Source organism: Stegodyphus dumicola, chromosome 5 (genome assembly GCF_044657685.1).
Source record: "Stegodyphus dumicola isolate Sdum_Otavi_A_Nest chromosome 5, ASM4465768v1".
Taxonomy (NCBI): domain Eukaryota; kingdom Metazoa; phylum Arthropoda; class Arachnida; order Araneae; family Eresidae; genus Stegodyphus; species Stegodyphus dumicola.
This window is the reverse complement of record NC_140772.1, coordinates 177,322,326-177,336,591: the sequence shown is the minus strand read 5'-3', so window position 1 is coordinate 177,336,591 and position 14,266 is coordinate 177,322,326. Positions and strand designations below refer to the sequence as shown.

The window sequence follows — 14,266 nt, the reverse complement described above, 5'->3', positions numbered from 1 at the left end:
ACGTCTGTAGGCACGTACTTACGTTCGAATGTATGTATCTCACGTAACTCAAAAATTTTTAGTCTCAGAACGCTGAAATTTTCTATCTGGAACCGCTATAACATGTAGTTGTTCTGGTTACAATCGGCTGCAACAGCTTTTATTCTTATATGCTGGTAAACTGTGCATTTTTTGCCTTAAAAGTGATTGAATTATGCTGTTATTTTATTCCGATTAAGGTACTTATACCTTTCCTTAATCTGCATGTAATAGTTGTAGAATTGCCAACAATTTAAACGTTGTTCAAGTGGTACTAATCCTAATGCAGCAGCCATTTGTTTACATTTGAAATGCTTAGTAGAATAGTGAAGTAAGTCAATTTGTGCACCAACTTTGTGCCGAATTGAACCAAAAGTAAACTTTCATTTATTACGCACCAAAAACTCTGCTTTCCTGCCCGCTAGCCGAACTGCTTGTTTTGGCGTAGACACACTAATTTTAATTGTAAAAATTGTTTTTTAGATGTTTCAAAGTGTATTTGGTGTTTTATGTTTTTTCCTGTATTTTACAATTTTTAATGAAGATGCTTTGAGATTTTATCTATTTTTGTATTGCCGCGATTATGAGAACAGAATTAATTAAATGAGAAATATATCTGTAATGGAATTCGAAGAGTTAAGTTTAAATAAAATGCAGCAGAAATATATATATTATATAGGTCATACAAAGAAGGCATGTGGTGTCTGCACAGATGTTTTAAATTATATGACAAAAGCTCTGAAAATCTATTTAAAGCGTTAAAAATTATTTACATACCTTTATGACTAGGTCTTATGTTTACATTCATTCCACGAAATGAGACATTGCGTCGTACGCAACCAATTTTACAATAAAGCAAGACCAATAAAGCGGTTGTTGCTAAAATTTTCAGCTTTGAAAACCAGGTAAAATTAAACCATTCATTGCAAATGTCCTACAGTTTGAAATTTGGGGTTAGTGTGTATCATGGAACTGAATAATGCGATATTACAAAACATGACGTCCTCTTGTATAAGAATAACGCGATTTTTGTAATCTGCTTTACTGAAAATTTGATCATGAATATAAGTTCGCATACGTATTGAGTTAAGAAGATAAAAAGTATTAAAGAAGATAAATAAAAAATATAAATACGATACTTTGAAAAAACTCTAACTAAATATAAATTTGTAACATAAAATTAAGGAATAGCTTTCAAATTATGCAATATATTTTCTGAGTATTATACTGTGTATATAACAGGCGTATGGGTTTCAGAAGAATAATTTAAGCGACCGTCATCATCTTATATTCAGAACAGTACCTTATTTTAATGTTTACAAAAGAATATTTAGTACTTACCTCAACATTCATGAAACAATAAAGAATCGACACGAAAATCCCCTGAAAAAAATAATTAATTTATTGAACATAATATTTCTGACGAAATAAATTTAATCCACACACAAATGAAAGAATAAGAGTATTTTTTTAATTATATGAAAATATTGCTGTTTATATGCTTACAAATAAAGCATGTTACAAAATTATTCAACAATAGAAAAAATTATGACTGTCATTTTATGATCATTGGAATTCAGAGCAAGGTTTTCCCCAGAAATTCGTTATCAAATATAATATAACATCTTAGGCATGCGTAGCAAGAAAGAATATATAATCTACGGAACTTGGTAAAAATTATTACTTTAAAAACAGAGCATTCCGATAGATTATATGATTAAATATTTATTATCCCAAAGCGCGTTGGCACAAAAGGGCTATTAATTTCGTTTTGGCATTTTGCGTCGGTTTACTATAAATATCAGGTCATTTTTCAAATTGTTGGCACCAAATGTTAAAGCCCTGTATTACATTTAAAGAAATTAAGTAATGAAGAATCTGCATAAATGTATGTATGTTTCTCGCATTGTGTGAAAACAACGGTTCCTAGGGTCATCCAAATTTTGAAAAATGTACTTTCTGCCCGAATATGGGCCTCTATGGAAGCCCAAATTTGAAATTTGGAATTTCTTTTATTATCTATTTAATATTTTGTAAACCTTTAATGAATTTTTGATTTACAAATTCAACGGTTTCAAAGCGAGCAATGGCAACACTGTACGGGAAAAAAACATTTTCATCTCCAGCGCGCGCGACAGTGTATCGGAAATTCTAAAGATATGCTGAATTTAAAATTATTTTGCGATATTGCTGTTGAACTGAATTATGTGGTTTAAGTGTGAAGAACATGATATTTAATAAATAAAGGTAACACACAGAACGTTAAAAAAAATTCCCCTTTGGGCGTAATATAAATGAACCTTGTAGCCTGCTCTTTCGCCTAGTTCTGAACCCAAAAGAAATGGAAGAACCAGTATTCAATGATAATAAATTACACACTAAATAATTAATCATTTTCTTTGTTAAATAAGTAAAAATGTTTGTAAATAGCATTAATTTCTCATGGAATATTACTTATAACATGTCCACTCCTCTGTTATCTGGTAATGCTACTATTAAATATAGGATTATATCTTCTGTGTCTTTAAGGAGATTAATTTTGAAATATTAGGTTTATTGTAATTGTTCAGTTTTAAATTACTTTAAACATTCTATCTGTAATCTAAATTCCAAAATGAAATTGTATTTTTGATTTAATATTAACTTTTCATTTTTAAAATGTACTTTTTTTATTTGAAATGTTTTACTTTTTTATATATAATTCTTTCTTCAGAAATGCATATGACTTTGAAAGGTGGTCACGGAGATCACTACAGTAAGATATAAACAAATTCTTTATTCGCTTTTTTCTGACATATAAACTTTATTTTATTTCAAGTAAAGTAAAATTAACACATTGTGAATGTCCTAATTTTACTTTTAAAAATGTTACTTAATTTTACTTCTTAACAAAGCAAAATTTTAAACATGTTGAAGAAAATCTTCGATACATTGTCACAGTTATTCGTCACTCCATATAATAGCTGGCAGTTCATATTCTGCTGGCTATTCCCACATTGATAGAAAGTAATTTAATATCATATTTTTTTATTTGCCATTGAAGCTCTTTTATCAAATACTAAACAGCAAGTTCTTCTATTTGATATGGCAGTTGATCTTCAAATACCAAATGAAATAAATTTAAAAGGATTTTACGAAGGAAATTTTAATTTATTTTTTCTGACACTTAATTGCTTTTTAATATGTAAATTAAAAAACGGTCTATTTAGAATACAATAAAAATATCATTATAAAATTTAAATTAAGTAGCAGAACTTTAATATTCAGACAAAGTCATAACTCTGTCCTTCATGGAAGATTAAAAAAAGATACAAATTTAAAAATTAAAATCTAAAAGCTTTCTGATTTTACATTACGCCCAAAGAGGAATAAAAAAAAAATAATTATTATTGCAATGGATTTTAAAATAATTAAGATTTGTGATTTACCTTTCTTATTAAATATCATGCTCTTCGCACTTAAACCATATAATTCAGTTCAACAGCAATATCGCAAAATAAATTTTAAATGAGCATATCTTTAGAATTTCCGATACACAGTCTCGCGCGCTGGTATTTTTTTTTTTTTCGTACAGTGTTTCCATTGCTCGCTTTGAAATCATTGAGTTTGTTAATCAAAAATTCATTAGTGATACAAAATACGAAATCGATAATAAAGAAAATGCCAAATTCCAAATTTGGGCTTCCAGACGCCCATATTCAGTGGAGGATTACATTATTTAACATTGGATGGCTCTAGGTACCGTTAGAGAAACATACATACACTTATGCAGATTCTTTAGTGTTTAATTTCTTTAAATATATCACAGGGCAATCATATTTGGTGGCAACAATTTGAAAAGTGAACCGACATTTATAGTTTTCAACGCAAAATGCTAAAACGAAATTAATAGCTCTTCTGGGCTAACGCCCTTTTGGCTAAAAAAGTCCACGTTTGGCGTAAGCTAGAAGTTTGTCTACTGAACATCAAATCGGAACCTAGTAGGCAAACGCTGAACACATATAGAAGTAATAAACTATTCGTACTAGTTTTACTAAAGCTGCATAAGGCATAACTTTGAAACATGGGGAAGATATGCGTGTCATTTGAAGTATCGTATCATGTCATTTTACGTCGGCGTAATCTAAATACTGTTTGTGTCAAAATACAATGATATAAATTTAATGTGTAACTTTAGTTGCATTTTATGTTTACAAAAATGTTGTCTTTTGTCGATGTTTTCACTTGTGCAGTAATATACTATTGCAGTTTTAGGTCATTAACTTTAATTTCTAATTTTAAGACATAGAACAATGTGAAAATTATAAATAAGTAAGAGATGAAATGACAGCGTCACGTGCAAAGCAAGGGAAATGAACTTTTATATTATAAAAAGAATGTGTCGAAACGTTTTCGTTATTTTCTTTGTCTGTATTGTCTTATCTTTATCTATTTTCAGACACATTGTGTAAAAATATTTGGTAACTGTAAAATTATTATAATAAGTTAAAGAAATATCAAATTACTAAAATTTTTGGCGACCCCCCAGTTTAAGAAACCCTGCCCTGACCCTGAGTGATACTTTTTATTAGAAAAGTAATATCTACTACAATCTGCCTTAAGCCGCTTTTAACAGAAATTGAAAAACAAGCTTCTACTTCGTGGCCTAGAGGAAAAGAATTAAATAATTTATTGCTGAATACCATATAAAAGTCAAAACCGGTTTTATAGTTGCAATACGATGATAATTAATAACAGATAAAAGGAAACTATAAAAAAAGCAGAGCTCCAAGTCGCTATAAACTTCAACCTCTTATTTTAAATATCATCCAAATGAGTAGATTTGTCTGGTAGAAATACACTCATGTCCATAAATTAAGGATAATGCAAAATCAGGCAAAGGAAGAGTTCGAAGCAAAACAAATTTAACTTATTTGTAAAGCTTATTTATTAAACAAAAGGTAAAGAGCAAAAAAGATGATATATGTTTGATATTATTAAAAAAAATAGCGATCTTTTCTCCCTGGAGCAAATTACAAAAAAAAAAAAAAAAAAAAAAAAAAAAACCTATTTACAAAAAAACCAATATTACGTGGTTGGTATGATTGTTAATACATTGTATGTCTCCCAGACGATGCAATACAGTCCGTACAACGCCTAGGCATGCTGAATATCAAATTATCGATCTGATCTTGGGGGATATTACACCACTCAAAAGCAATGCTCTCCGAAGTTCCGGTAGACATGTAGGAGGAGGTTGGCGGGCTGCAAATCGTCGGCCAAGCATGTTCCACACGTACTCTACTAGATTTAAGTCCCGTGAGAATGCTGGCCAGTCCATACGGGGGATATCCTCCGATTCAAGGCATTCACTTACGATGTTTGCACGGTGAGGACGGGCATAAACACAAATTGTGCGCCCATGGCGCCCCGAAACAAACGTACATGTTGTTCCGGAATGATGTCCCGATAGATTCATGGTTCCAATTTGGACATGCAGGTCAGTTCTGGAACCCAGAATAATTCCACCCCAAACGAGCACTACTGCACCACCGTAACGGTGTCGTTCAATGATGTTTTCTAGGTGGTAACGGGTACCTGGAGCTCTCCATATGAAAGTCCGGTGAGAATCAGACTGCAAGCTAAACCTGGACTCGTCGGAAAACATAACACAAGCCCACTGTTGTGGTGTCCACAATGCATGCTCTCTACTCAAGGCTAACCGCAGGCGACAGTGAGTTGCAAGTAAGTGGAAGGCATCTGACAGGTCTACGAGCATATAGACCAATCTGCCCTAAGCGTCTGTACACGGTCTGCCTTGAAATTGTTGTACCAGTGGCTGAAGAGAGCTGACGAGACAGGTCTGAGGCTGTGCTCCGCCTGTTTCTTTTGGCAGTAACTGCCAAATACCGGTCCTCATTCGGCGTTGTAACTCTGGACCATCATCTTGGAATCGTTGCCAAAGCCTGGAGATGAAACTCTGGGCAATTCCAAGTTCGTCTGATACTTCCAGTTGGGTGCGCCTACATTCCAGGCGGCCTATAATTTTACCACGTAAAACATCATCCAAATGCGTCCTTTGTGTCGTAACTAGTCGGTTATTGCACTGAAATGCTTATAAAGCGCCTGCGAACAATTTTACTTCTTTGCCTGTATTCCTTATATATCACTCTCTTATAGTCTCGTCATTGTGGCGTACCATCGGTGTCATCTGGTTACTTCCTGAAATTTGCATATGATTCTTGAAGATGTGTGTAGTGATTTTACAGGTGATATATTTATTTTAGAGTTCGATTTCCGCGTGACTCCAAATTATCCTTAATTTATGGATATGAGTGTATATTCCGTTTTGCTTAAAATATACTTCTTAAAATATACTGTTCTGCAAAATTAAACTGCGGTTTTCATATAAACAGTTTTAGACGTAAGTAAGCACATTCACTTTCATCGATGCTTATAATCTGTCTTGATTTAATATTTTGAAAAGGATATGCAAAGCAAAATAATGCCTAACGGTATGTGAAAGAGAAATCTAATTTTGGAACAGTCAGGGAGGTCTAAAAATGCTTTTCCCTCAAACCATGATGAAAGACTGTTTCTTTTCCGCATTTATGTTTTATGAGAAAAAGTAGTTTTGTAAATATACTATACAAGATTGCTTCCTGATTTCGAAATGACAACAAAAGTAACGTTACCAAAAAGGGGTTACTTAGGCTTTTACGAAATATTATTCTAAACATAGTATATTTCATGAAGATGAATATTCCGAAATGAAGAGAGATAAGAAAATTCAATTTCTGAAAACTAAAAATCTTAATAAAACCTGCGTTACTATTACCTATGCATTATGCAATAAGTAGACAGAAAATAATGAGCTTTTTTGCGTATGAAACTGCAATATCCAATGTTCTATCCAAATTTTTTAAATAAGACTTCTGAATAAAGTATCTAACCTCAATAAATACTGTTTTGAAATCGAAACTTTTTCAATCCACCTCCCCCAAAAAAGAGCTATCCTCCTTTATAGTAAATGACATTTCATGACATAAGTACGTTTCATGACATTTATTCATGACATTTCATGACATTTATTAGGTTGGCTACTTTTGGAAGGGGGTATGAGATTACGGTTAAGCCTCGAGGGCTATCTACCTAAGAAAACATGGACTTGTGGAGGAATTTCTAACGGAAACTTGCTTGCATACATGTTACACATGAGGAAAACCACGAAAACACCCATGCAGTCAGCCCGTTCGCGAGATTCGAACCTCGAACCGATCTATCAGTGTTCAGCGACTACCGCTTGGCTTGGACGCTGGTGGGCTCTGACATAGGTATGAAAACTATGTTAAATAGATAAAATTCGCCGAAAATATTCTTCAGTTTTTTAATTATGAATTACAGTTTATGCAGTGATACGACACTTCCTCATGGCAATTACTTTCTATAATGTTAGTTGGTATCATGGGGGTAAGAATCTCCTACCTCAATGGTAGGGATATAACATTTTTTCTGGAACACCACAGGCTAGGTGTCAGTCGGGATCACAGAGAGGGAGATTTAAGAAGGGCGTTATTGTCAGACAGGTGCGAGTTTCTACATAATCATTGACTCCAGTCACGTGTTTAATCCTGTTTAAACATTTGATGATTTATTTCGGAAGCGGTTACAACATGCGGAAATCTGTCCATCTCGAACAACCACCACTATACGGGGTCAGTCTCTTCCATGTTGTTCTCTAAATTGTTATTCTCAAAGATATCAACCAATGTATGTACAGAGAGATGTTAAAACTTCACGTTACTTCTTCCTATGTTATCATTTATTTTGGTTTGCTCAATATCTTTCATTTTATTTTTAATATTTGCATCCATATACTTCGACCTTTAATTTCTTTAAAATTTCGTTTTTCACAATTTATCTCATTTTATTTAGTGATTTTTAATTATTACTTATCCACCATTAATGAAATCATCAATATTTGTTATTCAAATCCTTATCTTGTGCACTTTTTTATTCCGTTTGTAGAAATATCCTATCATTTTTCAAAATTAAATTAATTTGCTGAATTGTCGTTTTTTCATGCTACGATTTAAGCAGCATTTTCAGGAAACGTGAAGGTGTTCGAGATTTAAATGCTAATTTTAAATTATCTGACACTTCGTTTATGATATTCTAATGTATCTAGTAACATTAAGATTGGAAGATAAATTCTTCAATTTATGTATTTCAAGAAAGCGTCATTAATTTTTTTAATTTAACTGACGTATATTCACAGAAATATTCGCACTTTACGAAAATATTAAAATTTTTAGTCGCGTACTAATACTGAGCATTTAAAGTATTTTATCTGTGTTTCTAGCATTTTAGTATTTTCGTCCATTTTCTTCATAGTTTGATGTTCTTTATTTATCAGTTACTTCTAAACTTCAGGAAAAGTGCACTGGACTGCTGTTTACAGCATTCGTTAGACCATTATGACATAATAAAATGTTTATTCTGTTTTAAAATGTTGGATTTAATGATTGATTTGAATCTCAGAAGAAATTTCGTGTTGTTAATAATAGTGCATTTCCTTTGATGCATATGCAGTCTAGGGAAAGAAATGAGTAAAATGAATTGGTAATTGCATTATGCTTACCTGAGATGATTGGAGCGTAGCATTTGTGATCATGTATGCTTCTTCTAATTTGCTATCATCTCTTGGATTTACACAGAACAGTAAGTGGGTAATTCCCAACAGGGGAAATAAGAGAGCAGTAGCTTTCATGGCTCGTCTGAAAGCGAAGATATGAAATGAATGATATATCCTAAGCTTTCTATTAATCAAAATTCAAATTCTATAAAAATATTGCTTTGTTGTATATTAGTGAAACTACAACCCACAATTCTACTCATTCATCAGATAATGGTTCGAAAAAGGGTTCTTAATTCTGAAGCCGATTTCTATTAATCTGAAATCCGTAATATCCTGTAGAAGGTTGGTTTTTTGGGATCCGCTACGAAGATTCTCATGTATGAAAGAAAATTTAAGACATCTGAATACTTAACAATCAACTATTAATAAATGAATGATACAAATGGAGATCTATGAGCATGTTCGTGCAAGTTTCGTATTTTATTACTTAATGCACAGAGACAAATTATACCTCCTAAATTATATTTATATATATTAATTGTATATGTATAAAATATAACTCAAAATATTAAATAAATAAAAACTTGCCAATTAAACAAAATCATGTAAAAGTGCGTTACATATAAATATATGTCTTATACACACATGTCAAAACAACCAATATTTATAAAAATATAGAATGCAAAAAAGGTACTCTTTTACATACTTTATGAGAAATACATAGCACAATTCCAAAATTCTGTTAAAATTTTTAGACATATAACGCCCCGAAATGTTTATTTTCAATATAGGATCGACTGATAACACCACACTTCTTCTATCCCTTGTGAAGATCTTAGAAGCTCTTTTCGAATTCATTATTCCAAATGTCTTTCAGTTAAATCAACTTTGGTCTGCAATTTTATTGAAAATTTTTATGTTGATATGCCAATTCAAGAAACTGAAAAGAATTGTCTTATCTGACGTTAAAACGGATATGGTGCTTCTGCAAGCACAGGAAATCCTGTTTTCGGGAATAAGAACCATCACGATTTAGCGATAGGTCGGAAAATGTCAAGATGAACAACATGGTCGATGTCAAAAATACTTATATGAGAATTTTGCTTTAGTTGTTTGCTTTCTTTGAGAAATGTCTTCACCCAAGTTTACGCAACTGGCACCTTCTAATTCAGTGGCATTCAAACGCTGTGGCAGTGCAAGACCATAAAAAAAGCAAACGACCTCCAAAAAACAGTTTCGTGGCCCCAATCAGAGCTTTGACCCTTAGTTGTATACAATCAGTAAAGATTTTTGAGAATTTTATCCACCATAATCACTATAAATTTTCGCGGCTCGGCGGGGTTGGGACCCGTAGTTGGAATACTACTGCTCTAGTTCAACATCATGTCTTGAACAACAGGAAACTTCAATGTTATTCTAAAACTTTCATACAGGGCTAAGTAGTAAGATCATAACATCTTGGTCATAACACCTTGTAGGCTTCTGCTGAGCATTAGAACTCAATTTTCACTCGCTACTCAACAAACACCGTCTTTTCACCTATTATCAATCACAAAGCGCTTGGCCCAGAATATCTATATATACCGAAAATGAAATAACTGGCCAAAACTGCTTTTCAGTTCACGAAAACAATGCAGTAACTTAATTGGGGAATTACCGAGGTTCCACTAAATAAGATCTGTCTTTTTCTTTGCTGATGAGCTTTTATTCAACCTGTTACGAAATACAGCCTCAACATTCTTTCGTTGTTTTAATTTAATTATTCTTCCAGCCAAACAAATCAGTTAGCACTTATTTGTGATTTAAATATAAGAGATTATTATTTGTATATAATTATAGAAAAAAGTATTACAAGACGACAGAAACTGAAATATGTTACTTGATATTGATAGTTAGCAATTATTTCATACGACTTAAATGAATATTCAGTAATTTCTCTACTTATCGCGATCAGGAAGGCTTAGGTTCAGATTCATATGAGCAATTTCGAAAGTAATATCAATAAGCTGAACAGTATTCCAAGCATTTGCCTTATAGATTAATTGTTACCTTAGCGCAACTGTATAGGTTATAAGGTATTAATTACTCTTTTACCACGTACCTTCGTGTTGAAGCACATCAGACTAGCAGTCGAAAGGTCTGGACTCCGAATTCCAGTGAGGCATAGCTCATTTTTCATTTTTTCCCACTTCGACAAACCTAATGATTCTATAAGGTCAAAAAGTAATATCGAAGGAAGAGCAAACTTAAGTTAAATTTCCAGGAAGCTTAATATCCGGAAAGAGCAAAAGTAAAGGTAATCAATACAGGTAATCAATATCCTAGGTTATTCTAAAAATTCTTATTTCAGAACGAAACTGTTATTTAACTGTACCGTATGGATGGAACTATCTTGCTGGCATATTGTATAGTGGTCCTGTTCTCATCGAACACGAGTTATGCGAGGAATAGACTAACTGAAACTATGAGTTGTCAACAAGCGGCGAAGTTTTACTGGCTATTCTGAACAAAAAGATTCCACAAAGCTAAATATCGATAACACTAAAATTTGAAGAATCCGCATCTATTTTCAAAGCTTATTTGAGACGAAAACTAGAAAATACTTCGATTTAAAAAATTTATCCCATTGCGGTTTTGAAATCAGAATTCTGAAATGTTTCAAAAATACATTTTACTGAAAAGATTTCATTCTTGAAGTAATTGAAAACTTTTTTCGCTCAATTTTAAGGTTAATTCTCAATTTTTAATTTATCAAGAATAAATGAAAACTTGTTTCAATATAAATGTTAGAACAGATAGTCATTTTGTCACTTTAGTTGTTAATTGCATAGTTTCTAGTTTTTATTGTTACACAGTTGCTAGAATTAATTGTTCAGTTGTTAGTATTACTTATATTACTTGCATTACTGATATACGGAACAGGAACAATGTAATCAAGAAGTTAGGCAAAATTCAAGTCTCATAGAAAAAAATAAGTATTTCTATGAAGATTGGAACGTCCTCCATATATTCAAAGAAAAAAAATATTCTGCAGCATAATTGGGAAGCAGTTCACCTAAATAGGCAAAACAAAACGAATTAATAAACAATAAAAAATTCACAAGATAAAGAATTTTAAAACTTTGGCAAAAGTTAGGTAGGAATTAAAAATAATTCATTAAGGTGGTCAGTGAATATGGAACCCATGAAGAAAATATCTAACACTTTTTTTTTAAAGTGGTATTGTGTTCTAAGGCATAATTTCAGGACCGAAGATAGTTCGCTAAAGAAAATTTATTATTTTCTTCGTTCCTGATGCAAAGCGCATCTTAACTGAGTTTTTCTAATTAAGATGGAATTTGCCTAATTTTATTTATCTATGCAGTTAATAAGCAAGTTCAAAGAGATGAAATTTTGTTCTTATGCAATATAAGTAAAATTTGGACCATACCGAACTTGAACTATTTCAAAAGTCGAGCTGGTTTTCATCTTTGTTACTAGAATACGTATGATGTTAACTAAGAAAATCAGATTAATCTGAAAAGAAACAAAAATTAGAATTAACGAACAGAATGACACTTTCGCTCAAATAAAAAGTTATTTCTTATAACAAAACATAATATAAATCCACTGATTGATTTTCTGTGTTAATATTTTATTATTAATAATGAGTTTGTGTAACAGATGAAATATACATTAGACTCTTTGTCAATGACATTTCATTGTAATAAAAATTTCCATGTAAAGAACAACGCCTCGGACACCAAGAAAATAACTGACTACAGTTCCGCTCTGTCCTCCCCCCTTGGTGGCAATTTCATCTGCTGTAGATCTGCTTTGCTTCCGCTTTTTTTATTAGCTGAATATTTTTTTTTATTGGAAATTCTTTACATTTAGCAAACACTGGCTAACGTAAAATACAACATTCATTTTGGCATCGCCTTCTGCGTTGTTACATCACTATATTTCTATTCTTAATTCTCAATTCGCCCTTATATTATCTCATTAATAGACGATTCAGTTATTGCAGAATGAAGTAAATTGCAAATTCTTAGAACACGCTTGTACTTACTCCAAGAGCGCCAATCATAGGTCCTGTGATAATCCAAACATACGGTGAGCGGCCATAACCTTCCCAGCAATCCGTACTTAAGTGAGAACTCATGGTGCTGCACCAGCTGATGATAAGAACAAGTGGAATGCCTGGCAAAAGAAGGTAAACAAAATATATTTGGAAGTGTTTGCGTAAATTAATATCGATGCTACAAATATTCTAATAAATGTGTACTTATAAAAAGTACAGAAATTAATTAAACATTCCTGATATATTGAAAAATGCTTAAGTATCCTTCATGGAAAATATCAGGTGACATGTGACAGGTGACGGAGGACGGGGATGCCTGGTGTATAACAGAGGTAGACAGGCATATGTCCCGCACCATCTCCTATCTACCGGGAGTTTATTGAGATCTTAAAAGAATTATTACATTGCCATACAGGGGCAGATGAGAGATACATTGGCTATTTATGTTGTATTACAGATTTTAGGTTTGCAAGGTATACATTACATAACATACTGGTTACACATTAAAAAATCATTAACATAACACATACATGACACATAAACACTATTAATAAAGGACGTACATGCGCTTAGCAGAAAGAAGATACACATAACTAGCACATTAAGCACACATTTGTGTGTAGTTTAGTACTTATGCTGAGGATCAATTTTGAATATGCATTCGATATACAGAATGCATAATGCCAAATACACTTAATGTAGATATGTTACTCATAATACTGAATACACTGATAATACTACTTACGACTACTATATACAGAATAAACTTGGGATTACTACATACAGGATACATAATGCCAAGTACACTTAATGTAGATATGTTACTCATGATACTGAATACATTCATAATACTACTTACATCCGCTGCAGATACCTGACTCATATTACATTGCTATGCATTTAAATATACATGTTGCAGATACAGATCATTTGTGATATGCTCGAGATTGCTATATACATGCTTTAAACTACTATATACAGAGTACATACAGAATGCCATATACAGAATAAACTTTGGATTACTATATACACAATAGATAATGCTAAGTACACTTAATGTTGATATGTTACTCATAATACTGGATACATTGTAAATACTGCTTACGCACGCTGCAGATACCTGGCTAATATCACATTGCTATGCATTTAACTATACATGTTGCAGATACAGTACATTTTCGATATGCTCGAGATTGCTATGTACACGCTTGAGACTACTACATAACATGGAAAATATCAACATGAATGAAAATACAAGTTACGCTACATAAAATCTGAGTAAGGTGATTTCTGTCTCGTAATAATTCAATTTTATATTTTACTAGCGTAAGTACGCGATGCCAATTAGGTTAGGAGTAATGCATCTAACAACAGACAGAACCATAACCACTGTAATCCTTCTCTAACAACGATGCAAAAAATACGATTCAGTCTGATGCGATATGGAATCCACATAAAAAATTTCGATAAAAAAACTAAGCTAATTCTCTCTTATTACATCAGCAACAATGGCACGCGGTATTTAATGATTTTCGTCTTCTAATCAAAAGGTCGTAAAAACTCAAGTT

The 14,266-nt window shown here is 32.3% G+C and overlaps 1 protein-coding gene across 2 annotated transcripts in view; it reads right to left on the bottom strand.

Moving 5' to 3' along the window:
• The window catches only part of LOC118188083 (corticotropin-releasing hormone receptor 1-like), a 568,128-nt gene that overhangs the window by 35,946 nt on the left and 517,916 nt on the right, over positions 1-14,266 (bottom strand). For both annotated transcript variants that reach the window (XM_085817427.1, XM_085817428.1), the window contains 4 exons: positions 12,687-12,817; positions 12,066-12,151; positions 8,639-8,774; positions 1,360-1,401 (listed from right to left, as the gene is read on the bottom strand). In XM_085817427.1, the coding sequence (XP_085673553.1) occupies positions 1,360-1,401; positions 8,639-8,774; positions 12,066-12,151; positions 12,687-12,817 (395 nt within the window). The remainder of the gene's footprint in view (positions 1-1,359; positions 1,402-8,638; positions 8,775-12,065; positions 12,152-12,686; positions 12,818-14,266) is intronic.